The sequence below is a fragment of the Gigantopelta aegis genome, chromosome 14, assembly GCF_016097555.1.
Source record: "Gigantopelta aegis isolate Gae_Host chromosome 14, Gae_host_genome, whole genome shotgun sequence".
In the NCBI taxonomy this organism is placed as follows: domain Eukaryota; kingdom Metazoa; phylum Mollusca; class Gastropoda; order Neomphalida; family Peltospiridae; genus Gigantopelta; species Gigantopelta aegis.
The window spans coordinates 21,232,064-21,255,361 of record NC_054712.1 but is presented as its reverse complement, the minus strand read 5'-3'; the positions used below and the strand labels follow the sequence as shown (position 1 = coordinate 21,255,361).

Below are 23,298 nucleotides of genomic sequence, written 5' to 3'. Positions count from 1 at the left end.
CTCAGTCATTTGGCATATTAAAGTATAGTTGGCTGTTATATAGAGAATACTACATGAGTGGCTGTTAGATACCATTTATCTTACAAGTTGTTTTAAAATGTATCTTAACGAGCGAAAGCGAGTTGGATATGTTTTTAAACGATGATACATTTTTAACACAATAATGGTATCTTACAGACACAAATGTAGTATTTTATTTCTTACATATCCTCAAAAATCAGGTTTTAAGCAAATTTTAACATTTCAACAAAAAGTTATTTACAGCCCTTGCGATTTTAGCCTCACAGACAAATGATTATCAGATTAACTATACGTCAAAGTGTAAACAATTTCAATCGTGCTGTTTTTTTATTGGATGTATGGCATTGGGAACTGGTCATCACCTAGGAACAGCCAGTCATATGTCATGAAATTGTTAACAAACGTACATGTGTTAACAAGTATGTGTTATCAAAAATAACGAATGATGTTCTCACCAATGGGTGTGTAAGAAACTTTGTTTATTATGTTAAATGAAAATTGGCTTTAAAAAAAAATAATAATAAAAATGTGTAACTACACGTATTGTAAGTATGGTACATATTTAATTCAAAATATATGTATTTCATGATTTCAACAGTTCTTCTAGTGCAAAATACAAAAAGAACTGACACTTTCTACACTCAATTCGCACTACAGTTTTTCAGTTTAACTTCTATGCTTTTAGGCCAGTGTAGTCATAAATTCTATTCAAATATGTATTGTTATGTATACCCTTTACTTTTATTAATAAACGTAATTTTTACATAATTTGTTTGTTTTCATTTAAGAGTATTTGAGTGATTATTAGATACAGTATCTCATTTGGTAAATCCTTCCCTTCAAATAAACACACCGGCGTCGTGGTTAGGCCATTGGTCTACAGGCTGGTAGGTACTGAGTTCGGATCTCAGTCAAGGCATGGGATTTTTAATCCAGATACAGACTCCAAACCCTGAACGAGTGCTCCGCAAGGCTCAATGGGTAGGTGTAAACCACTTGCACTAACCAGTGATCCATAACTGGTTCAACAAAGGCCATGGTTTGTGCTATCTTGCCTGTGGGAAGTGCAAATAAAAGATCCCTTGCTGCCTGTTGTAAAAGAGGAGCCTATGTGGCGACAGCGGGTTTCCTCTAAAAAACTGTCAGAATGACCATGTTTGACGTCCAGTAGCCGATGATAAGATAAAAAATCAATGTGCTCTAGTGGCGTCGTTAAATAAAACAAACTTTACTTTTTTTCAAATAAACAAAAAAGCATGGGTTGTCTTTCCTTGACACATTCGTAAAACAAATAGTTTTTTTTTTGTCTGGGATAATATATAGGGGCCTAGGCCTAAACACACTCATGTATAAGCACATTTTAAACTACCGGTACTGGTATTTGGTGTCTAACATACGGTTATTTCAAACACGTACTAATAAAGCAGCATGGGATGTTTTATATGCATACCGGGGTCTTTTATGTGCCAGTCATAGACCAGTGGCTGTAGTGGACAAGAAAAAAACGAACTCCACCAAAATCCAGCAACCCATCACACCTCGGAGAACTTTACCATTAAGCTACATCTCTTTCATACCATATAGCAAGGAATCGTTTGTATATAATTTTCAACAGGACAGCACATACCATTGCATTAGATATACCAGCACCCAATAGCCGATGTGTATTTTTGTGCTGGGTGTCATTAAACATTCATTTGATATACCATGGGCGGGACATGGTCCAGTGGTAAAGCGTTTGCTTGATGCACAGTCGGTCTGGGATTGATCCCTAGCCAATGGGCCCATTGGAGCCAGTGCACGATTATTTATTAATCATCGGCTATTGGATGTCAAACATTTGGTAATTTTAACAGTCTTAGACATGATAGCACATACCACATCCTTTGATATACCAGTTGTGGTGTACTGGCTGGATTGAGAAATAGCCCAATGGGCCCACCAACTGGGATCTATCCCAGACCAATCGCAGATCAAGCGAGCGCTTTACCACTGAGCTACGTCCCGCCCCGGGTATATCAAAGGCCGTGGTAAGTGCTATCCTGCCTCTTGGATGGTGCATATAAAAGATCCCTTGCTTCTAATGAAAAAATTGTAGCAGGTTTCCTCTCTAAAGCTAGACGTCAAAATAACCGAATGTTTGACATCCAATAGCTGATGATTAATAAATAATGGGGTGTGATTTAGCTGTCGGTTGAGTGCTATCCCAAGATCAATACATACAGGTATGGAATGATAATTTAAATATCTATCCAAAATGTATTACCTATAGAATATTCAAATCAACACATTCCTGCAAAATTTATCTTTTTCACTTTCCGGAGAAACTATGGACAGTCTACAGTCTATTAATTATTATTTACCAATTGAAACTGGCCGATGGCAAAACATTGAAAGACAAGACAGAATATGTCCTCTTTGTAAAAGGGGGTGGGACGTAGCCCAGTGGTAAAGCGTTCGCTTGATGTGGGGTCGGTGTGGGATAAATCCCTGTCGGTGGCCCCATTGGGCTATTTCTCGTTCAGCCAGTGCTCCACAACTTGTGTAACAAAGGCTGTGGTATGCACTATCCAGTCTGTGGGATGATGCATATAAAAGATCCCTTGCTGTTAATCAAAAAGAGTTTCCCATAAAGTGGCGACAGCGGGTTTTCTCTATATATATCTGTGTGGTCCTTAACCATATGTATGACACCATATAACCGTATATAAAACATTTCCTTCCTTTGTAAAATTTCTTTGGGTGATGAATATCATTTATTTCAATGTCTTTATTTCACAAATGAAAGATCAACATATCTAAACAAATACTACTACAACAGACCTAACACTTTCAAATTTTATCGGCTATTTAATTCTACCTACTATAAAGCTATCAACCACAAAGAAATTATGTATGTTCCTCAAAGTTATTAATACTTTTTAAAAACATGTATATGTTATAATTATATCCAGTGTATTATATCATATGTATACGTCTTGAGTACACTGCTTCTTTAAAATTATTTTTATATGGTAATTATACCCATTTATATATTATTGCTATTATTGTATACCATAATTATTATATAACATAAATTGTTAATAGTACACTGCAGCTGTCAATATATATGTTTGTAAACCACCTCAATGAATTGGTGATCTGAGAGAAATAAAGTTCTGTTCTGTTCTGTTCCCAAGGTGCTTGCGTCGCAGTACCAAACCACCTTGATGAATCCATTAAACTGATAGGATTTTTTCTCAACTGGTCATCAGTAGTCACATAAATAGTGTTTATTACATAACAAATAGGGACCATTCACACAAGGTATCCACCACTCTACAGATATGAAGACCCTTTCTGGAAGTCGGTATGCGAGAATTGATCTCGTTTGTGTTTTTATTAATAAATATGTTTGAAATTTAATTCTATGCTTTAACAACAGGTTACTGCATCGATTCAGTTTACACATGTACACCTTGATGAATCTAAAAGAAATGAGACCAGCTTTAATTATATAGACCAACTGTCACAAAAATAACAACCACTGACAGACGATTTTCTGCAGTGTCATTATATGGAAGGTAAAGTAATGTTGCTTTTTTAACACCATCACGGCAACATTTTAAACAGCTATTTAGTCATTTTGTAGTACTGGTATATTAAAGGCTGTGGTATGTGTTATCCTGTGGGATGGTGCATATAAAAGATCCTTTGCTTCCAATAGAAAAATGTAGCGGGTTTCCTCTCTTAAGACTATATGTCAGAATTACCAATGTTTTACATCCAATAGCCGATGATTAATAAATTAATATGCTCTAGTGGTGTCATTCAACTAAATAAAACTTTAAATAAACTTTTTTGGGGGTCATTTTGCCAAGTAAAGGAAACCAAACCACATAGGTTACTATCAAACAGCAGCAAGGGATCTTTTACATGTATTTTTCCACGATAGGTTCACATAATCTAGTGATCGATCCCGTGACACTTCAAACCCCAGTACAAAGTTAGGGCTCAAATTTAATGGCGGCCATGCAGCAAATTGTCAATGTCCTAGTCAGTGGCCACATGCCTCCATCCCCTCAAAATTAAAGGGAGTCTCATGGACAAACTGGCCGAGCCTTATTTTGCATGGTACTAACTGGTAACCATACTCAACACAACTCCTGAAAGTTGTTTTATTATGAAAAGATGAAACCGTTCACACTTCTTTATTTTGAATGTGTGCCGTTACGTTATATTACCAGTAAGACACTTAAAAAATCTTATGACACTTGTTGAAGTCGACTTGTTTCCCTGCTTTCTGACAGTATACCCCCAAAAAAGTTTGCATTGGTCTATGCCAAATGGCCTTGCCATCTAATTTACCAAATTCGAGGCCTGCTAAGTTACAACCTGCCCCAACAGCAGCAACAAGAAGAAGCAAAAAACATATTTTAATAATTTATTGTCCATACAAATGATGTACATACATGTATATTAACAAACATGGAAAATAAAGGCATCGTCATGTTGGCAAAAACAATCTTAATTCTATTAGATGGAATAAAAACCCTTTTCCCCACACATTACAACGAATTGAAGGCTCCTTGTAAATAAACTGGGTACTAGGTGGGTTTTTTAAAGGCATTGTGGATTGTTTTGTTTTTTAACAATTGCATTTAGATGTTAATTTTGACAGTTACATTAAATACTTGGTTTGTAAGGCTGATTTGAAAGTAATCTGGAAAAAAAAGGTGCTAAACAGCTACAGACACGGTTAAACGTTTGATGTTTTTGAAATCAAGAAAGTTTGTTTGGTGTTTTTTTTTACTTAACCTGACCTCAAACTCATTGGAAGATTTTAGCCATCCCACTGGCTGTTGAGATGTTTGGACCAGTCTACTATCCGTAGGGGAATATGCCATTGTATGAGGTCAGGTTAAGTATTATAAAAAGAGAAAACAGTCTATGTTTTCTCTATTTTGTTTACAAAGCAAATTAGAGGGTGTAGTAGCACTCTTCGAGACAATTGCTACATTTTCGCATTTGCTAAATGATTTTTTTATTTTATTAATTTTACTTTTCACACTTTTTTTATTATGAAAGTGAAAAGATCCCTTTGAACCTTTGAAAGAGTGCAGTATGAATTACTGAAAACTAACATCCAAGTTGCCAATATCTGTTGAGAAGACATGAGTAAATATCACGACTTGAAATAATAACTAATTTAAAAAAAACATGTTACCATCACAACGGAGTTAAGATACTATCATATTCAAAGTGCAAAATATCTATAAAACACTTTTAATATTTAATTTGAAAGTGTTTACATTTGTAACAGTTCTATAATAATAATCTTGATAAACCACCTTCTTCACTAGCAGATTAAATTAATTTCAGTTAATTTGGCCTGCGTTTTTTTTTCGTTTTTCGGGGGGGGGGGGGGGGCATGGCATTTTATTTGAAATATTTTTTAAACAATGAAATGTGTTTCTTAAAGACATAAACCATTAGAACTGTACGTGGAAATGAGCCAGTTGTGCAAGGCAACTGAAAATACCATTATAGACAACAAGTACAGTTAAATGCAGATCAAGTAACTGTAAAACAGGTCATATGTCAGCCGATTTAAAAACGGGAATTTTTTTATTGCAGTGTAGTGTTTTTATCTTGCAGTCGAGTGTTTTTATCCTGCAGAGTCAAGTGTTTTTATCTAGCACATTGTTACATCTGGCCGTTCTTGTTGCAAAAACACAAACATGGAAAATATTCTGACACATCAAGTATTCACAAAATTACTTAAAAGTCGACATCTGTCAAATGCTGACAAAATGACTACCGTCGACGTTATCAAGTATCCACATAATGACTAAGTGTGTGTTTGGCATCGGTCAGAGTCCTCCACGTAAAGCTAGCACCAAGTGGAGAACAGATCCTCCACTCACTTTGTAATCAGCCGCAGTTTTCTCATCGTTCCTGAAACATAACAGAAAAATATCAAACAAAATTATATCAAAAACAACAAAGTGATGTACATATCCAACAATAGATGGCACTAACTTGAGAATATGAAGGAAGGAAGAAAATGTTTTATTTAACGACGCACTCAACACATTTTATTTATGGTTATATGGCATCAAACATGGTTAAGGACCACACAGATATTGAGAGAGGAAATCTGCTGTCGCCACTTCATGGGCTACTCTTTTTGATTAGCAGCAAGGGATCTTTTATATGCACCATCCCACAGACAGGATAATACATACCACAGCCTTTGTTACACCAGTTGTGGAGCACTGGCAAGAACGAGAAATAGTCCAATGGGTCCACCGACAGGGATCAATTGTAGACAGACCGCGTTGAGAATATGAAGCACCAATTTATATAAAATCCAGAACTTTCAGTATGAGCTTTTTCAACAGAAATCCGTAATCTTACCATAAATAAAAATGTGAATCCACAATGATTAAGTAATAAAGAGATTGCCACTTTGATTTTAACATCCAGAGCTCAAAATATGAAGTAAACTGTGGCCTGCTGTTATGTTTTCAAAAATGGCAACCAGGCCAACAGAAATATGTCCTGCTTAGAAAAAATACAACTTGTTGTTTAGAATAGTGTGTAAAAAAAATTACGACTACTTAGATGTATTTTAGAGTATCATGGAATTAAAATATAGCAGAATATTGACCTAAATAGAAGATGAAATGATCGTCTGTAAAAAATCTCTCTTGAAAAATGACCTGAGATGTTTTGGTTGTTTTATGTGAATTTCTATTTAACCTGTTAGGTCTAAAACAAATGGACTGCTTTGTGCAGGCTGGAACTTTGAGCCTTGAAATCAGGATACAATATTAAATAATGACACATTAAGTCAGAGGTCAGCTCGTTTGGAGATGGGGTATAAAGGTTCAAGCATTACTGACCTATCACTGTTGAGAAAACGATCATCAACTCACATTTGTTTTCCACTAAAGATCAGTCGTTGTTGTGGTGGTGGAATTCCTTCTTTCTCCTCAACTCTTTCCTTGATTCTTTCAACCTGGTCAAAGATACAGATAATTCATATACATATATATAACACAAAATTAAGGGCAGCATACTATACAGGCCTTCTAGAATTTTTATAAAATCCACTAGTCCTACTTTACTCTAAGTTAATACAATTTTACTAATTAATAGTAATAATTGGAAGTGTAACCTAAAGAGGGAGATAGCCGTCGGGCATGGCAATAGTAGTTATTTACTAGCCCAACACTGAATATCACTAGCCATGGGAGTGGGGCTACCATAATCAAGAAGCCCTGATATATAACTTTTATTTACACATTTTAACAGTATAAAATTACAAGATGTTCCATTATATTTTTCAAGTATTCTTGAAGGCCACCAGTGACACAGTACAAAAATATATCCACTACTTTTCAACTCCTAAACACTTAGATTTGTAGTTGTGTTAATGCATATCACTATTAGTTTTCAGGTTTACTTTTCAGTAAGTTAACATGCATTTGTTTGGTACTGTAAAATATACACAATTATTTTAACAAATAAATTATATTATTTCGGCTTTAAATTTGAGAGTTATTAGTTGAAAAGGAGTGGATATATTTGTGTCCTGCATCACTAGTGGCTTTCAGGGCTAGCTCAGGGTGAGCAAAACATTTCGCCAAATTGTCTATTAAACTTTAAAAATTGCAGAAATCGACAGTTTTTTTCTAAAAAAAATGTCAATTATTACATGAAATTTATTCTCCAAATTCAAATAAAATTTGCCAACTACTTTCAAAATTTGCAATTGGTGAGTGCCAGAGCTAGCCTTGGCTTTCAAGAATACTTTAAAAATATAATAGCGCAACATCTTGGAATTTTCTCGTTAACAATTAACTTGTGTAGGAAATCGGATGAAATTTCACGATCGATCACCAGCAAATTGATGTTGATTAATAACTGATTAAATGTACACTGTACTTTAAGAACCGTAAAAGTTATGCTGCTTGATACAGGACAATTGATGTGTAATACAGTAGGGGTCAAAATGAAAAAATACCACTCATTACAAAATCAGTTGTTTAAAATACAGTGTAACATTTTGAATGTCAATGCGGTACAAAAAAAAGAAAGAAATGTGTTAAACTGTTATTTAACAACACACTCAACACATTTTATTTACGGTTATATGGCGTCAGACATATGGTTAAGGGACCACACAGATATTGAGAGAGGAAATCCGCAGTCGCCACTTCCTGAACTACTCTTTTTGATTAGCAGCAAGGGATCTTTTATATGCACCATCCCATAGACAGGATAGTACATACCACAGCCTTTGATATACCAGTCGTGGTGCACTGGCTGGAACGAGAAATAGCCCAATTGGCCCACCAACGGGGATCGATCCCAGACTGACCGTGCATCGAGCGAACATTTTACCACAGGGCTACATCCCACCCCTATTATTACGGTACAGAACCGTAACTTCAATGCGCATAATTGAAAAATCAGTTTACATTGTACCTAAATGTAGACATTAATGACGTGAAAACACTTTTGTTTCTTTAAGATTTTTAAATATTGTCCCCTGAACATGAAAAAGTAACCACAGGCTACTTATTGACCTTTTTGGTATGTTGTGTACTGTACATGAACAGGCCGTCAAGTGAGGCGGTGGGTCAAAAAAATTGGAAAACAGGAATTTTTGTTGTCTGAAAATAGGGTTAAAATAGGAATTTTGCTCACAAAGTAGGAAGAAAAGAGGAATTTTGTATAAAAGTAAATGTCCCAAAATAGATAATATTGCAGGGGTCAAGTGAGTGAGCCATCTCAAAAAACTACATATGGAAATAGAAAACCATTGAAAAAATAATAATACAGGAAAATAAGACAATGTGTATATCATAGGAAGAAAATGGGCACTTATTTTGTTTTAAGATGGCCTCCCAACACCCCTTATAGCCATCCCGATCCACCACTTTTTATTCAGACAATGCAATGGTTGAATTTGGTTCTTTGGAGTAAGACTTTTAAAAAGCAACACAATGCAGTATTCATTTTATGCTATTGAATAATACAAGTTACAAGGTCAAATTTTAACTCTGAAATGACAGGGGTGTTAACTAAAAAAAAAACCCACCAAGGCATTGCTGACCCAGTGACACCATCAAAAACAGCAGCAATGGCAGTATGTGTGTGTGTGTGTGTGTGTGTGTGTGTGTGTGTGTGTGTGTGTGTGTGTGTGTGTGTTTGAATGTGGGTATGGACACTATTTTTAAAATTAGTTTTCTCTTGGTAGATTAACTGGATAATATAGCTGGATTTAGTAGCTGTGTGCTAACTGAATTGGTAGAAATATGTCAAATAATTATTATACTGCAGGTGTGCACATTTAATAGAATACTTGTTAAGGTAAGCAAAGCACAACCTGCAAATGAGCACTGAAGTCCTACTTCCTTAGACACCATGCACCAGTATATCAGAGGTAACCCTAACAGCAGCTTTATTTAACCTTGTTTAAAGGAGACATTAACCTATCATAGCCATCCCTCCAATGGTTTTATACATTTTAAAACAGTTAATGACTACGTTATAAATTGAAAGTAGATAACAAGAGGGAAATTCAGTTTTATGATCAACTGGCTACATTGTGTAGCAGTTGTATTAATGGTTATGAGAAGTATTGTACTGCATTGGTGATATATATTAATATCATCCGAGATCGAAGCTGGAAGTTTTGAATGGCCTTCTCACTCCCCTAATACCCACCCTGCCCACCCATAATGAAACACTGAATGATTTAGTATGCCTAATTTGAAAAAGGATCATTGTCAATCACAGATCAGTCCAATTACTGCAATGGGTTAGCTGAAAACTTTAAATAATAGCATACATGTATATACACAATGCAATTACATCAATAGATTTTATACTAACTATGAAGCAGCATCACATGCAGACCACCACCAGAAGCTATACATGTTTAAAACAAGAATTGATTAGTATGAAGCTCAATGCATAGTTAACCATCACACAAGGTAACACAACGATCCACCAGCTAGCAAGCTAAACTGAGCATTTATCAGGCTTCACTGGAGCAACTGCATGCAAGCTAACTCGAAAGCACCATTACCTGCAGATAATAAACTAAAGAAATAATTAGTATATAGCTCAAAGTCACTAGGCCTAGACTGAAAGGGTTGCCATATCCTTTCAACCTTCTAGTTTTGAGCATTCAACAAGATCAGATATTACCAAAAAAACAGAAACATATCCATAAATTCAGAAATTATAAATAAGAGGACTTTATATTGCATTGTGAAAATTAATAACTGGAAGCCTGTAACCATGCATCCCATCTGCATATTCAGATTTCAACGACTATGCCACAGATATCACAATATGCCTCATAACAAATCATCTGGAGCAAATGGTGTGAAGAGAAAAAATATGGTGTTGCTAAAAAAAACTAAAAAACAAATATGAAACTGGTCAAAAGTGAAAAAAAAGGGGGGAAAATAGGAATTTTCATCAAAAAGAGGGCTAAATAGGGACTCATAAAAAAAAAATAGGAATAAATAGGAAAAAGTAGGATACTTGACGGCCTTGCATGAATCAAATACTTTTGAAATGTAGACCTTTGTTGTTCTGTATTAAAACACATTCTCACCTTATCTGTTGGTTCAATGTCGATCTCAATCTGAAATGGAATGAGAAACAAATATTAAAGAATAATCCATCTTTGTTGATTTTGTGATCTCAATGGAAATAATGTTAAATGTCACGGCTTCTAGAATTTTTGCAAAATACACTGGCCATGGGATCGGTGATTTTTTTTTAATTTACTAGCCATGATTAAATATTCACCAGCCCCAAGTTTATAAACATTTTACTAAATAATGGCTGTAATCAGATATGTCACCTAAAGAGGGAGATAGAGCTTAAAAACACTAACACATTGTGTGGTTGGAGTTGGGAAAGGAATTCATATTTACAAAACAGACTAAACTGCAACATTTGACCAAAACAAATTCACTAGCCATCGGGCATGGCAATATTAGTTTTTTACTAGCCCAACACTGAATATCACTAGCCATGGCAGTGGAGCTACCATAATCTAGAAGTCTTGCCAGATTGCTTATGACTGTCTCTCAATCGTCTGCTCAACTTGTTTTAAGTATCTTCAACAGGTGACAAATGTGGTGAGAATGCGGGTCAATCCATACGCTGGACACCATTAATTTTGCGCGAGGAAATCTGTTCAAACCCTTTTCTTTCAAAAGACCGTCCTTACTAATTTGACGAAGTCACGAAAGGATCAATGGTGCAAAATCTCGTCCCTAAACTTGATGCAGATGAATCCTGTAATGCACAAACATCTTACTCCACACTATCAACGTGACGCTGTCCGACGTTGTTGTCTGCAAATCTCACACCTGGACCCCGTTTTACAAAGTAATCCTACTAATCCTAAGATGGTAGTTATTTACTAACCCAAAATTGAATATCACTAGCCATGGGAGTGGGGCTAGCTACCATAATCTAGAAGCCCTTTAAATGCACAATTTGTTCCTAATACAAAATACATATACTGACAACGGGTAGAAAAAAAGAAAGAAAGAAAGAAATGTTTTATTTAATGATGCACTCAACACATTTTATTTAGAGTTATATGGCATCAGACATATGGTTAAGGACCACATAGATATAGAGAGGAAACCTGCTGTCGCCACTTCATGGGCTACTCTTTTCGATTAACAGCAAGGGTTCTTTTATATGCACCATCCCACAGACAGGGTAATACATACCACGGCCTTTGATCTACCAATCATGGTGCACTGGCTGGAATGAGAAATAGCCCAATGGGCCCACCGACAGGGATCGATCCCAGACAGACCGTGCATCGAGCGAGCGCTTTACCACAGGGCTACATCCCCCCCCCCCCCCCCCCGATAAAGGGTAGAAGACACACCAAAGATAAAAAAAAATATATATATATATATATATATATATATATGTAGTTTATCACATTTTCCTCCTCAACTACTACCCTTCAAAATATATAACATGTACTATCACCCAAGACAGGTTCCGACTACTTCAAGGCCTAAATGTAGCTCGAGCATTGGTGCATGTGGTATTATTGTATGTACCGAAGTAGAGTTTATACACCTTTTTTTTTTAGTAATTAAAACAAATGTTTAAATAAATAGAGGATAATAAACGAGTTACCCGTTATTATCAAATTTATGTCCCGAGTGAAATAATTTTCAGCTGGCACGAGCTTTAGTGAGTGACAAATGAAAATTATTTCACAAATGTTTGCAGTTAATCTAGGCTAGATTATTTTGGGCATCTGTATTTTGGGCACACCGTGTATCGACTTCGATGCAATCCAAAGCCCTGATTAGTGTTCAACCACTGAATCATGTACTACATCCACCTCCAGGTATTTCACTTTGTTTACTTACCTCTTTTCCAGTCAGTGTCTGAAAATAAAGTAGATAACAATTAGTTATAAATGAGCAATAAAAAGAATGTTCATGTCTGTCAATTAATCAAGTTTGTTAAAGTGTAACGTTAACCTTTAATTCATGAGTTACTTAAATTACATTTGAATCATTAGTTTTCATTCTTTGGTTTGTACTGGGGTTGGGGGGGGGGGGGGGTGCTTTTCTGTCACCAAATTTAGGAAACTGTAAATTTTGGACACAGATAGTATTTAGCAACAATTTGATCATTTGAATTTATTATTTTTCCAGTTGACATACCTGGTATGTTAAAACACAGTGCATTAATACACTATCCTTATTCAGATACATGTTACATGTTGTATACATGTATAGGGCCATTCCTTGGTATTTGGTCCATGGGTGTGAAAATTTCAAAATGATCTGTTAAACTAAGTTCTTATTATAGCTTAAAGTTAACACCCGTAAGCACAAATGTACTTTTATTGCCAATTTACTTATGTTTTATGGGTTTTAATGACAGTTTTATTTGAAAAAATAATTTTTGTAAGCCAGGACGTGACATTTGTTTTTTGGTAATATTTGGTAATAATGTCAAATTTAAAAATTAGGTATCAGGACATCATATCTAAAATATACTGCATATGAAAATACTACTTTCCCTTCTTTCATACCATAATTAGTATATTAAATTATTTTTCAAAATATATAATGTCACGTCCTGGCTGATTTGACATATAAAAGTTAGTTTTATTTAAAAACACATGCGGTAGGGCTACAGCATGCTGAAACTAGATATACTGCGACCAGTCAAGGTTTTATCTTTATTAAGTACAGTGCTCGAAATAGCATTCTGCAAAAAGCAGTCCATTTTTAAGCCTAGCTGGTGAAGTAGAAATTAATTTGTTAAACCCACAAAAAAATTACAGATCATTTTTCAAGATTTACATTCAATTATCTCATCTGCTATTTAGCTCAAGATTGTGTTATTATATATTTTAATTTCATAATGTTCTAAATAAAATCACAGAGGTCCTACTTTTTCACACACTATCCTGAACATGCTGTCTTGTTTCCAGCAGGACATATTTTTTCCTAAACATATTTCTTTTTAGCCTGCTATTTTGAAAACTTAACAGCAAGCTATATTTTACTTCTGATTTTGAACCCTGAAAGTATGCTATATATCAGTTCCTGTTAGAGGTGTAACGAATACACAGGGTGGCGAATACAATATGTATCACGAACATAAGGTGACGAATACAACTACGTATATTTATTCATGAATACAATGCATATAGGCAAAAACGTGCTGACAAGTCAGAAATTCACAAATAATAATTAAAACATGGTGTTATGATGCATTTGCTTATTCAGTTGCATGTACACAGTTTATCTTTTCAAAAAAAAAAAAAAACTAAACAAAAAAACAACAACATTTATTCAAAATAATGTGCAGTTCTCTGTGCTTAAAACATCAAAATACAAAATAAACTGAACAGTGAACAATCACAAATAATCTTGATAATGTCAAGCAAAAGGGTCTATTCTTTAATAAATTACAATGTTTTTCTTCAAAAAGACTAGAGGGTACCTCGGGAAAACCTCTATCGATTTCGTTTCGTGAATGTCTCTACCGAGTTCACTTCCAGCAGCGTATAATTTGACTTTCTGTATCTTCGCCAGCTAATCATTCCATTTTTTATTTATCTTTGAGTTATTTCAAAATGGAATCAATTAATAGATGGAATGGTATACCTTAGCTGTCGAAGATGATGCCCTGAATTATAATAATTTAATATAAACCAATAAAGCCATCAATTACTAAAATTAGATCTGTGAATTGTACACGTGATTTTCGGCAGAACGGTGGTTCGTTTTGTGGGGACACATATACAATATATGTTACCGTAATTGATCGTGTGATCCATATATCATTATTTTATTTGGGACAGTAAACTAATTCCACAAGTATCAGAGCCATTATCGTGTTTTAGGAAAAAAACATACATGTAGGCAACAAACCATATGATGTGTTGACACTGTCTGCATACAGTACTTGTCTCTTTTACAATTGTTGTCTCGCCATTTTTATATTTGGGAAAACCGAAATATTTCCATACAATTGATTTGAATTTTGCAGGGGCATCAGCGATGCCCACTAGTTCGGACATTATTAAATGGGACGCCACAGAAAGTCAGAGAACGATAACCTCATTTCCGTGCGAATGCAGCGAAAACAGCCAAAGTCTAAACTAGACTGTCAATAAACCCTCTACGTATGTTCAATTTTAGACTTGCGAAACAGTGGTCCAGACTCCAGTCTAATAATTGTCATGATGGTCTTAATAGTATATATTGTAAGCCCACATGTCTGCGTTTTTGATATAAAATAATTGCTGTTGAATTTCAATTCAAACAGCGTGACTGGTGTATGCTTAAACATATGACATGCAGTTACATTATAATATTTGTGTGTATTCGTTTCAAGCAGCCGCGAATACGAATACAACTACGATACAGGTCGCTGTTCGGTGCACCGAATATTCGAGTGTATCGTTACACCGCTAGTTCCTGTAATATTGACTAACAAAAGCACCAGGATTCATACACTTTAATATTAACCAAATTCCACAACATTCTATGAGTTTTTAAAGATAGTTTTTACGAGCTTTTACAGAATTTTTTGTCATCACCAAAATAATCTAATATTAATACAATGATTTGTTAAGAATTGCCAATCTCTTTTTGCATTATTTTAAATGTTTAAAAAGATTAATTATTAACTAATGTTTATGTTTCATAATTTTCAATAATCCAGTTCAAAATATCATGGATTCGAGACTTTCCAAGGCCTGATCAGCTGATGTAAAATTCTGGCTTTCCAAAGATGTCCATGACCCGCATGAACTCTACAGGATCAAATAAGTAGATTTCATATTGGACTATATCATGATTAAAATAAGCCTGGTCATAGATCAAAAGATTATAGGCCTACGTAGGCCTATATGATATCAACTCTGACAAAAAGTCAAAATAGTAAAAAAAATCCATTATCAGTCCACATTGGTTGTATTAAAATAGTATAAACATATAAGGTTTAAAAACAATAAAAGTGGGTAAATGTATTTATCTACACCTAGTAAATTGATTATTACCTTTACTTTAATAAGCATTTTGATCGTTTTATGACAAAAATTACTAAAAAACTAAAGATACACTGTTCTTGTGAAATTTCTTCGTCGCACTTCTTCACTTCCGCTTTTCAAATGTGACGACTTAAAATGTTACCCGTTATGAATATTTTCTTAGATTTGTTTTCTTCCTTTGTTTCTTTCTAGCTTTACACTACAAAATCGGATGCTTTCTGCAAGTTGACGAATTCATTCATTCGATTTTTCCTATTCCAACCAGTATTTCATGATTTGTGCTGTCCTGTCGGCATATAGGCGCACAGGCATGTCATGTCATGTCATGTCATAGGGTTTTACGTGCACATTCAGAACAAGCTGTTGTAGCGCACGCCTGTCGTGGGCACAAGAGCCGGCCTTGGCCGGCTCCTCCGTCCATGACAGGAAAGGCGCATAGGCCTACGTGCTCCCATATTTGTAGCGGAAGATGTGGGTGGGGTGGGTGGGGGGTCTGGGGGTTTTTCCGATTAAACGAAAATGTCCGAATCTGGAGAACAACATTTATTCATATTAGCATTACTGTCAAACAGCTATATAGGGTTGCAAACTAATTACTGCGCATTGTACATGGATTACAACTAATTAATACTGCACCATGGATAGAACGATAGAAATACCTTTATATCATTTGTTCCCGAATTTGAGGATTTTCTTGAGCACTGGGAGTTACATGATTAAACTACTATATGATTAAACTACTATAGTCCGTTCCATCCTCCTACCAAAGAAATATATATATATATATATATATATATATATATATATATATATATATATATATATATATATATATATATATATATATATATATATATATCCAAAGAACTAAGTAATATTCCCAAGAAAAACTATAATTTCTGCAGACAGACGCCGACGGAACATACCAACCGTTCCCAAACGTTTTATTCAGCATGGCCCGTTACAAACAAAAAAGGGGGGTATTTTTAATGTTGTGCAAAGAGATGTGACACGTGGGCACATTCTGTAGAAACTACTTCACAGCAGGCTCCTTGGGATAAAAGAATATGGAAGATTAGGAAACATCTTTCCTATCCACCCTGATACCAGCTGGTATATTGGCTCCACAAAGAATCTAAAAGCGAGGTGGGCAAACCATAAATTAAATTGTAATCTCAAGAAAACAACAAAATGTACCGTATCCCAACACGTGAATACTGTTACCCATCCGAAAGATCCTAATCTAACGTTTCTACATAGCTGCGCTGTTGACTCAGTTGACAATGAAACACTTCTACTTAAAAAAAGAGACATTCTGGATGTGTAATTTGGGAACAATTTTCAAGGGACTTAATTCCAGAAAAGATTTCAATTCCTCTTGCACTTACGAAAAGTAATTTGGACTGAAAGAGAATACATGCATAAACTGTTTGTTTTAAAGTGATTTTTATTATCATTACAGTTTTACCACCCCCACCACCACCATCCATCTCTTTCATTCATTTAATTAGCTTTATTTTATTTTATTTCATTTAGTTTGTTCTGATTTATTCACTCATTCACTCATTTATATTTGTTAATTAATTCACTCATACTAAGTATTCACCCACCCACCCTTTTGCATCACTATTATATGACCTTTGTTAGTTTTACAAGACCTTTAATCTCCTACCAGCAGTTTAGTATGCAGTTTTTACATCAGTTGTACTCACTCCTACATTCTCAGCTTTATGGTTTGTTTTAGGTTTATTTAATTTATTCCATTAATTTTTTCATGCAGTATGGTTTGACTTCTTTTAGCTGTGTTTTAAAATAAGGTTTTTTTTTATGTTTTAAGATTATTTTGTTAAATTTTAATAAATATATATTATTATTAGTTGAGCTAGCTTAGTAATTATTTTTATCTAAAGTTACGTTATATTTAGGCCTAATATTAGTAAGGTTTTTATTTAATTTTACACATATACTCAAGTAACTTTTCGTCTTTATTACTTGTAAATTATCCGGCTAAATTCCTTTTATTTATTTATTTATTTATTTATTTATTTATGCATTCATTCGTTCATTATTATTTTGTTCTTTGTTTTATTTACCCTTAATTATTATGTTATTCCCCCTACCCACACTTCGTTTTACCTCAGTCATAGTGTTACCATACTTTTAATCTTTGACCAGTAGTTTGTTCTGCAGCTTTTGTTTTACGTTACTTTATTTGTAGGTCCTTTTCCTATATAGACTTAAGTATATTATTTATTATTGTGGGATGGATTATAATATTTAATGCCTGGTCATAGATTAACAAATTATGGTAAGAAATACGCAGTTGACACCCCCCCCCCCCCCCCCCCACACACACACACACACAAATGTCTCGAAGTTTCATGTTCTAATAACAAATGTGCGTACAAAAGTGCTGGCATGGAGTGCGATCACTCTTAATGGACTCACCCCCCCCCCCATTCCATTCCGGACCTAGTCCGATCAGACATAGAAAGTGTGGGTGGTTCTTAACTAATGTGTACCTTAGTAGTCAGTCCAAGCCTCAATAAATAATATTTCTTGTAAATAATTTTAGTATGATTTGACGTAAGATGACGTAAGTAAAACTATTTGGGAAAAGATTTTTTTTTTGTGGTACAATTTTTGTGTGCAATTTTGAGAACAATCGGTAATACAAATACCATAATATGGCATATAGTAAGAAAACGGAGCTTCATGTGGGAAGGACTATATAGCACTATAGTACTGTCGGAAATCAAATAAAAATTATTTTTGTCGATTATTTCTTACATATTAAACTGACAAGTAAATATTTAGTAAATATCTATTTAAGGATAGTCTACCTAATGTAGCATTTACTTGTTTTGGCTCTCATTGATGTTCATGGTGGTGTTTACTCTTGAAATTAAAAGAAAGATGTCCGTAAACAAGTGATTTGTACTCTTTATTGGAACAGACTATAACACATTTTGGTCAACGTGTCAATTTCATTGCTGTTTCAATATGTGAGGGATCGTTTCTGATTACAGTTGACCCCTATTCCTCTCCAAAACTAAATATTTGTAGACATTTATAAGTAACTTTTGAGCAAAACTGTCGAGAACCATTTTGAGTTTCTGATCTATTATACCGGTATTAAAGGTGCTATCTCAAAGTTGCATAATGACAGCTATTGCAAATCATGTTTTTATTAAATTTTGCTTTAACATTTAAAGACTACACCTTTAACTATATGCTCATAAATCATTATAGGAAATAATTTGATCTACTAGTAGAAAATACATTTTTACTGGAGAATCTTTATCACAAACAGATGCTCACATATATAACTTCTGATATATCACCTTTAAATGGTTGCAAGATTGTGTAAATTTCTAATGTACTAATTTTGAATTTATGTTCACTAAATATGCTGGTCATAATTAATAATTTATGCTGCAATTCAAAATAATCAGTTAACTTGCAGTTTTAAATTAAAAGTTTCTTTAATGGTAAATGAAATTGACATATCGACCAAAATGTGTTATAGTCAGTTCCAATAAAGGTCACATATCTCCTATTCACCGACATCTTTATTTTAATTTTAAGAGTAAACACCACCTTGTACATCAATGACAGCTCAAACAAGTAAATGCTAAATTAGGTATAGTATCATTAAATAGATATTTACAAAATATTTACTTGTCAGTTTAATATGAAAGAAATAATTGACAAAAATCATTTTTATTCTATTTCCGACACTACTTTAGTTTGTTTATCGGTACGAAATGACAATGGTTCGAAATTACTAGAGTAGCGGATGTGAGTTTCATATCTTTATTTCTGACCAAATGTCGAAACAATAGGCGTAAAGGGCGGGACGTAGCCAGTGGTAAAGCGCTCGCTTGATGCGCGGTCGGTTTGGAATCGTTCCCCGTCAGTAGGCTCATTGGGCTATTTCTCGCTCCAGCCAGTGCACCACGACTGGTACATCAAAGGCCGTGGTATGTGCTATCCTGTCTGTGGGATGGTGCATATAAAAGATCCCTTGCTGCTAATCGAAAAGAGTAGCCCATGAAGTGGCGACAGCGGGTTTCTTCCCTCAATATCTGTGTGGTCCTTAACCATATATTCGACGCCACATAACCGTAAATAAAATGTGTTGAGTGCGTCGTTAAATAAACCATTAAAATTAAACAATAGGCGTAATTTTACTAAATGTGCAGTACTATTATTTTTGTTACGTGTTGACATTTACTTCTTCACCGGTCAATGAACTGGCAAACCAATGACTTGCAACCGATAAACAAACCAGTGCATTTACTACACCGATACCTACAGTATGGTGAAATACTAATGGAAATGTTAGTAAGCGTAACACACTTTGTGATTGGTTAAATTTTAATGGTTGAAATAGAAACACGTGTTTCAGGTACAAAATTATCCCATGTGGTTTGAGCGTTTTTAAGTCATTTGAATAGGAAGATGGGTAGGAAAAGAGATTTGACCGAAGAAAGACCGAAAAGTGGACCTGGGAGAAAATCCAGAAAACAATCGAATCCGATCATACCGCAGGTTACAGATGTTTCAAATGCTAAACTTGGCAGTAGGCAGAAGAAACGTTTGAAAAAGAGAACAGAGAGAAAAGCTCAAAAACAGGAACTGAAACTGATGAAAGATGCTATGAAAAAGCAAAAAAAAGATAAAGTGTCGAGTGTAAAGCAGCCAGCAGCCCTGCCACGAAAGAGAAAAGTGTCTGATGGGTCTGATATTGAATGGAGTGAGCTGGAAGATGATTTTTCAGGTGTCGACAGTGATGCAGTGGAGGCAACAAAGGAATATACTGACGACAATAAGGGATGGCTGAAACGAAAGAAGAGTAAAAACGATGATGATGATGATTCTGAATCCCAAAGCGATGATGATGATTCAGAAAATGACAGTGATGACGATAAGGAATCGATTTCGGGTGAATCTGGAAGTGAAATGGATTCCGACAATGAAGAAAAGACCCTGTTACCAATAGAAAAAGCAGCAAAGAAACTAAAGAAAAGACAGAAAGAAGATCTTAAACTTGCAGATGAAGAACTGAAAACTAATATCGCAGAAACAGAAAAGTATGTCTTGCCAAGTGGACAGGAAGTAGAGAAAGAGGCAAATGAAGCTCCAGATTTGGCCATTATTCAGCAACACATCAAAGATGTTGTTCATGTTTTGGGTGACTTCACGAACAGACGAGACCCTTCCACAAGTCGGCAGGAATATGTCATTCAGCTTCGAAAGGATCTGTGTGCGTATTACAGCTACAATGAATTTTTAATAGAAAAATTATACGATTTGTTTCCAAAAGAAATTGTTGAGTTTCTTGAAGCCAATGAAGTTCAGCGCCCGGTCACTATTCGTACGAACACCTTGAAAACGAGACGACGAGATCTGGCACAATCGCTGATCAATCGAGGCGTTAATTTGGATCCCATCGGCAAGTGGTCGAAAGTTGGCTTGGTGGTCTACGACTCGCAAGTTCCACTTGGAGCAACACCCGAATATCTAGCTGGTCATTATATGCTACAAGGTGGTTCAAGCTTTTTACCAGTGATGGCCCTGGCACCCCAGGAAAATGAACGCATACTCGACATGTGTGCTGCACCAGGTGGCAAGACGTCATACATTGCATCTCTTATGAGAAATACAGGAGACTTGTTTGCAAATGACGCAAACAGTGACCGAGCCAAGGCAATAACAGGAAACCTCCATAGATTGGGTGTAATAAACACTGTTGTCTGTAACCACGATGGTCGCACATTTCCGAAGGTGATGAAAGGTTTCGATCGTGTCTTGCTGGATGCACCTTGCAGTGGAACTGGCGTCATTGCAAAAGATCCTGAAGTAAAGATTAACAAAGATGAAAAAGATATTTTGAGGTGTTCCCACCTCCAAAAGGAATTGATTCTTGCTGCCATTGATTGCTGCGATGCAAAATCGGGAAGTGGTGGATATATCGTCTATTCAACTTGTTCTGTCATGATGGAAGAAAATGAATGGGTGATAGATTATGCTTTGAAAATGCGAAATGTCAAACTTGTCAACACTGGTTTAGATTTCGGAAGAGAGGGCTTTACAAATTTCCAGAAGCAAAGATTCCATCCATCGATGAAGCTGACCAGAAGATTTTATCCACATATGCACAATCTTGATGGATTTTTTGTTGCAAAAATGAAAAAGTTCTCCAACAAAATTCCTACCAGTGACAGTCAAGATAAGAAAACTAATCTTGACATCGACAAAACCGAAACCAAGAGTGAAAAAGGCAAGTCAGTCAGAGTCGAAATGGAGGATGAAAAGGACAAAGATGCAACCAAGACTGAGAAAAATGTCTCAAAAAAGAAGTTTATTCCTGGCAAAAACAAAAAATTCAAATCCACATTCAAAAAAGGCAGAGGCCCACCATCAAAGAAAAAATTTAAGAAATCCAATAGCAAACAGAAATGAAAAAAATCTTTTGAACACTGAACATGTCAGGGGAAAAAACAACTTGATCATGTGTAGCATTCATATTGTTGATTTTCACTATGAATGTATGTGATGAAAGGTCATGAAACAATTCTTGTATATTAAATATTACATAGATGTTTATATGTAACATGTTCAAGGGTTTTGGCTTTAAGTTTCCAAATTGGTTTGAGTTTAATATGACAAGTCTATTTTATAATAAAATTGACAGAAAACCCAGTTCAAGAAGTAAATTAATAGACTGTTAACTTATTTTGTTTTGTTTAACCTTCTAACAGAGCTCGTTTACAAGTGCAGCTTAAACTGACCTATAGAATGTAATCTCTTATAATAAAATATATAAACTATCTCCATATTGTCAGTTTTATTTTTTATTAGAGTTTGTTATACAGGCACATTTAACTAATGTACAATAAATAGGCACATCACGTTAACTTTGTTTTGTTTAACAACAACACTAGAGCACATTTATTTTTTAATCATCAGTTATTGGATGTCAATCATTTAATAGCTGATATGCCAGTGTGTGTGTGTGTGGGGGGGGGGGGGGGGGGTAATGGGTCTGCTGAAGAGGTTTGATCCTAAGACACTGTACCTCAGGCTACCGACGGGTGATTGATCTAGATGTATAGGTTTAGCTGAGCCAACAAAAGTGTATAATGTTGGATCAACAGATTTTTCCTATTTCATTCCTGATCCAAAACAATTTTAATTGGCTATTTGGGGTTGTAACATATTCATTTTGATATTTTGTTGAGCGTGATGAAACCCAGCTGCCATCACATGCTATTAGCACACAAAAAAAACTATACTTTTATATACAATACATGTACATTAACAGAGGACAATATATATATGACATTCTTTGGTGTACCATGTGGGGCATGGGTTGGAATGGAAAATAACCAGGCCACTGAAGACCATCAATCCTGTAACACATGCCTGATGGCTGTTAATAAATCATATCCCATCGGTTTTGGTATCTAGATCATATTTTGTAACTGCCATATATACTGAGCAGCAGCTACTTAATCAGAAATGTGATGTTCATTTAAAAACCAAATACAGTGCTTTACCTAGTAGGGGTGAGTAGGACATGGCCCAGCACTTTGTAAAGCTCTCCCTTGATGTGCGCTCTGTCTAGAATCGATTGCAGTCTGTGGGCCCATTGGGCTATTTCTTATTCCAGCCAGTGCACAATGGTATATCAAAGGCTG

The 23,298-nt window shown here is 35.1% G+C and overlaps 2 protein-coding genes across 2 annotated transcripts; one reads left to right on the top strand and one right to left on the bottom strand.

Annotated features, from left to right (window-relative positions):
* Positions 1–4,430: 4,430 nt before the first annotated feature.
* Positions 4,431–15,727, bottom strand: LOC121388417 (NEDD8). Its single transcript, XM_041519726.1, has 5 exons — positions 15,602–15,727; positions 12,444–12,461; positions 10,643–10,672; positions 6,942–7,024; positions 4,431–5,958 (listed from the first exon to the last, which is right to left on the bottom strand). Exons 1-5 carry the CDS (start codon positions 15,617–15,619, stop codon positions 5,874–5,876), a joined length of 234 nt encoding a protein of 77 aa, XP_041375660.1. The 5' UTR covers positions 15,620–15,727; the 3' UTR covers positions 4,431–5,873.
* A 4,253-nt stretch (positions 15,728–19,980) lies between these two features.
* Positions 19,981–22,430, top strand: LOC121388203 (probable 28S rRNA (cytosine(4447)-C(5))-methyltransferase). The gene has a single exon (XM_041519471.1). It carries the CDS (start codon positions 20,057–20,059, stop codon positions 22,058–22,060), a length of 2,004 nt encoding a protein of 667 aa, XP_041375405.1. The 5' UTR covers positions 19,981–20,056; the 3' UTR covers positions 22,061–22,430.
* The last annotated feature ends 868 nt before the right edge of the window (positions 22,431–23,298 follow it).

What these genes read in the sequence shown, in the direction of transcription:
- LOC121388417 (XM_041519726.1), bottom strand. An exon ending in ACATTGAACCAACAGATAAG is followed by an intron (nt 7,025 to 10,642) that starts GTGAGAATGTGT and finishes ATCTTTGACCAG; the next exon opens with GTTGAAAGAATCAAGGAAAG. An exon ending in ATCTTTAGTGGAAAACAAAT is followed by an intron (nt 5,959 to 6,941) that starts GTGAGTTGATGA and finishes GTTATGTTTCAG; the next exon opens with GAACGATGAGAAAACTGCGG.
- LOC121388203 (XM_041519471.1), top strand. Translation starts at nt 20,057, where the DNA reads ATGGGTAGGAAAAGAGATTTGACCGAAGAAAGACCGAAAAGTGGACCT.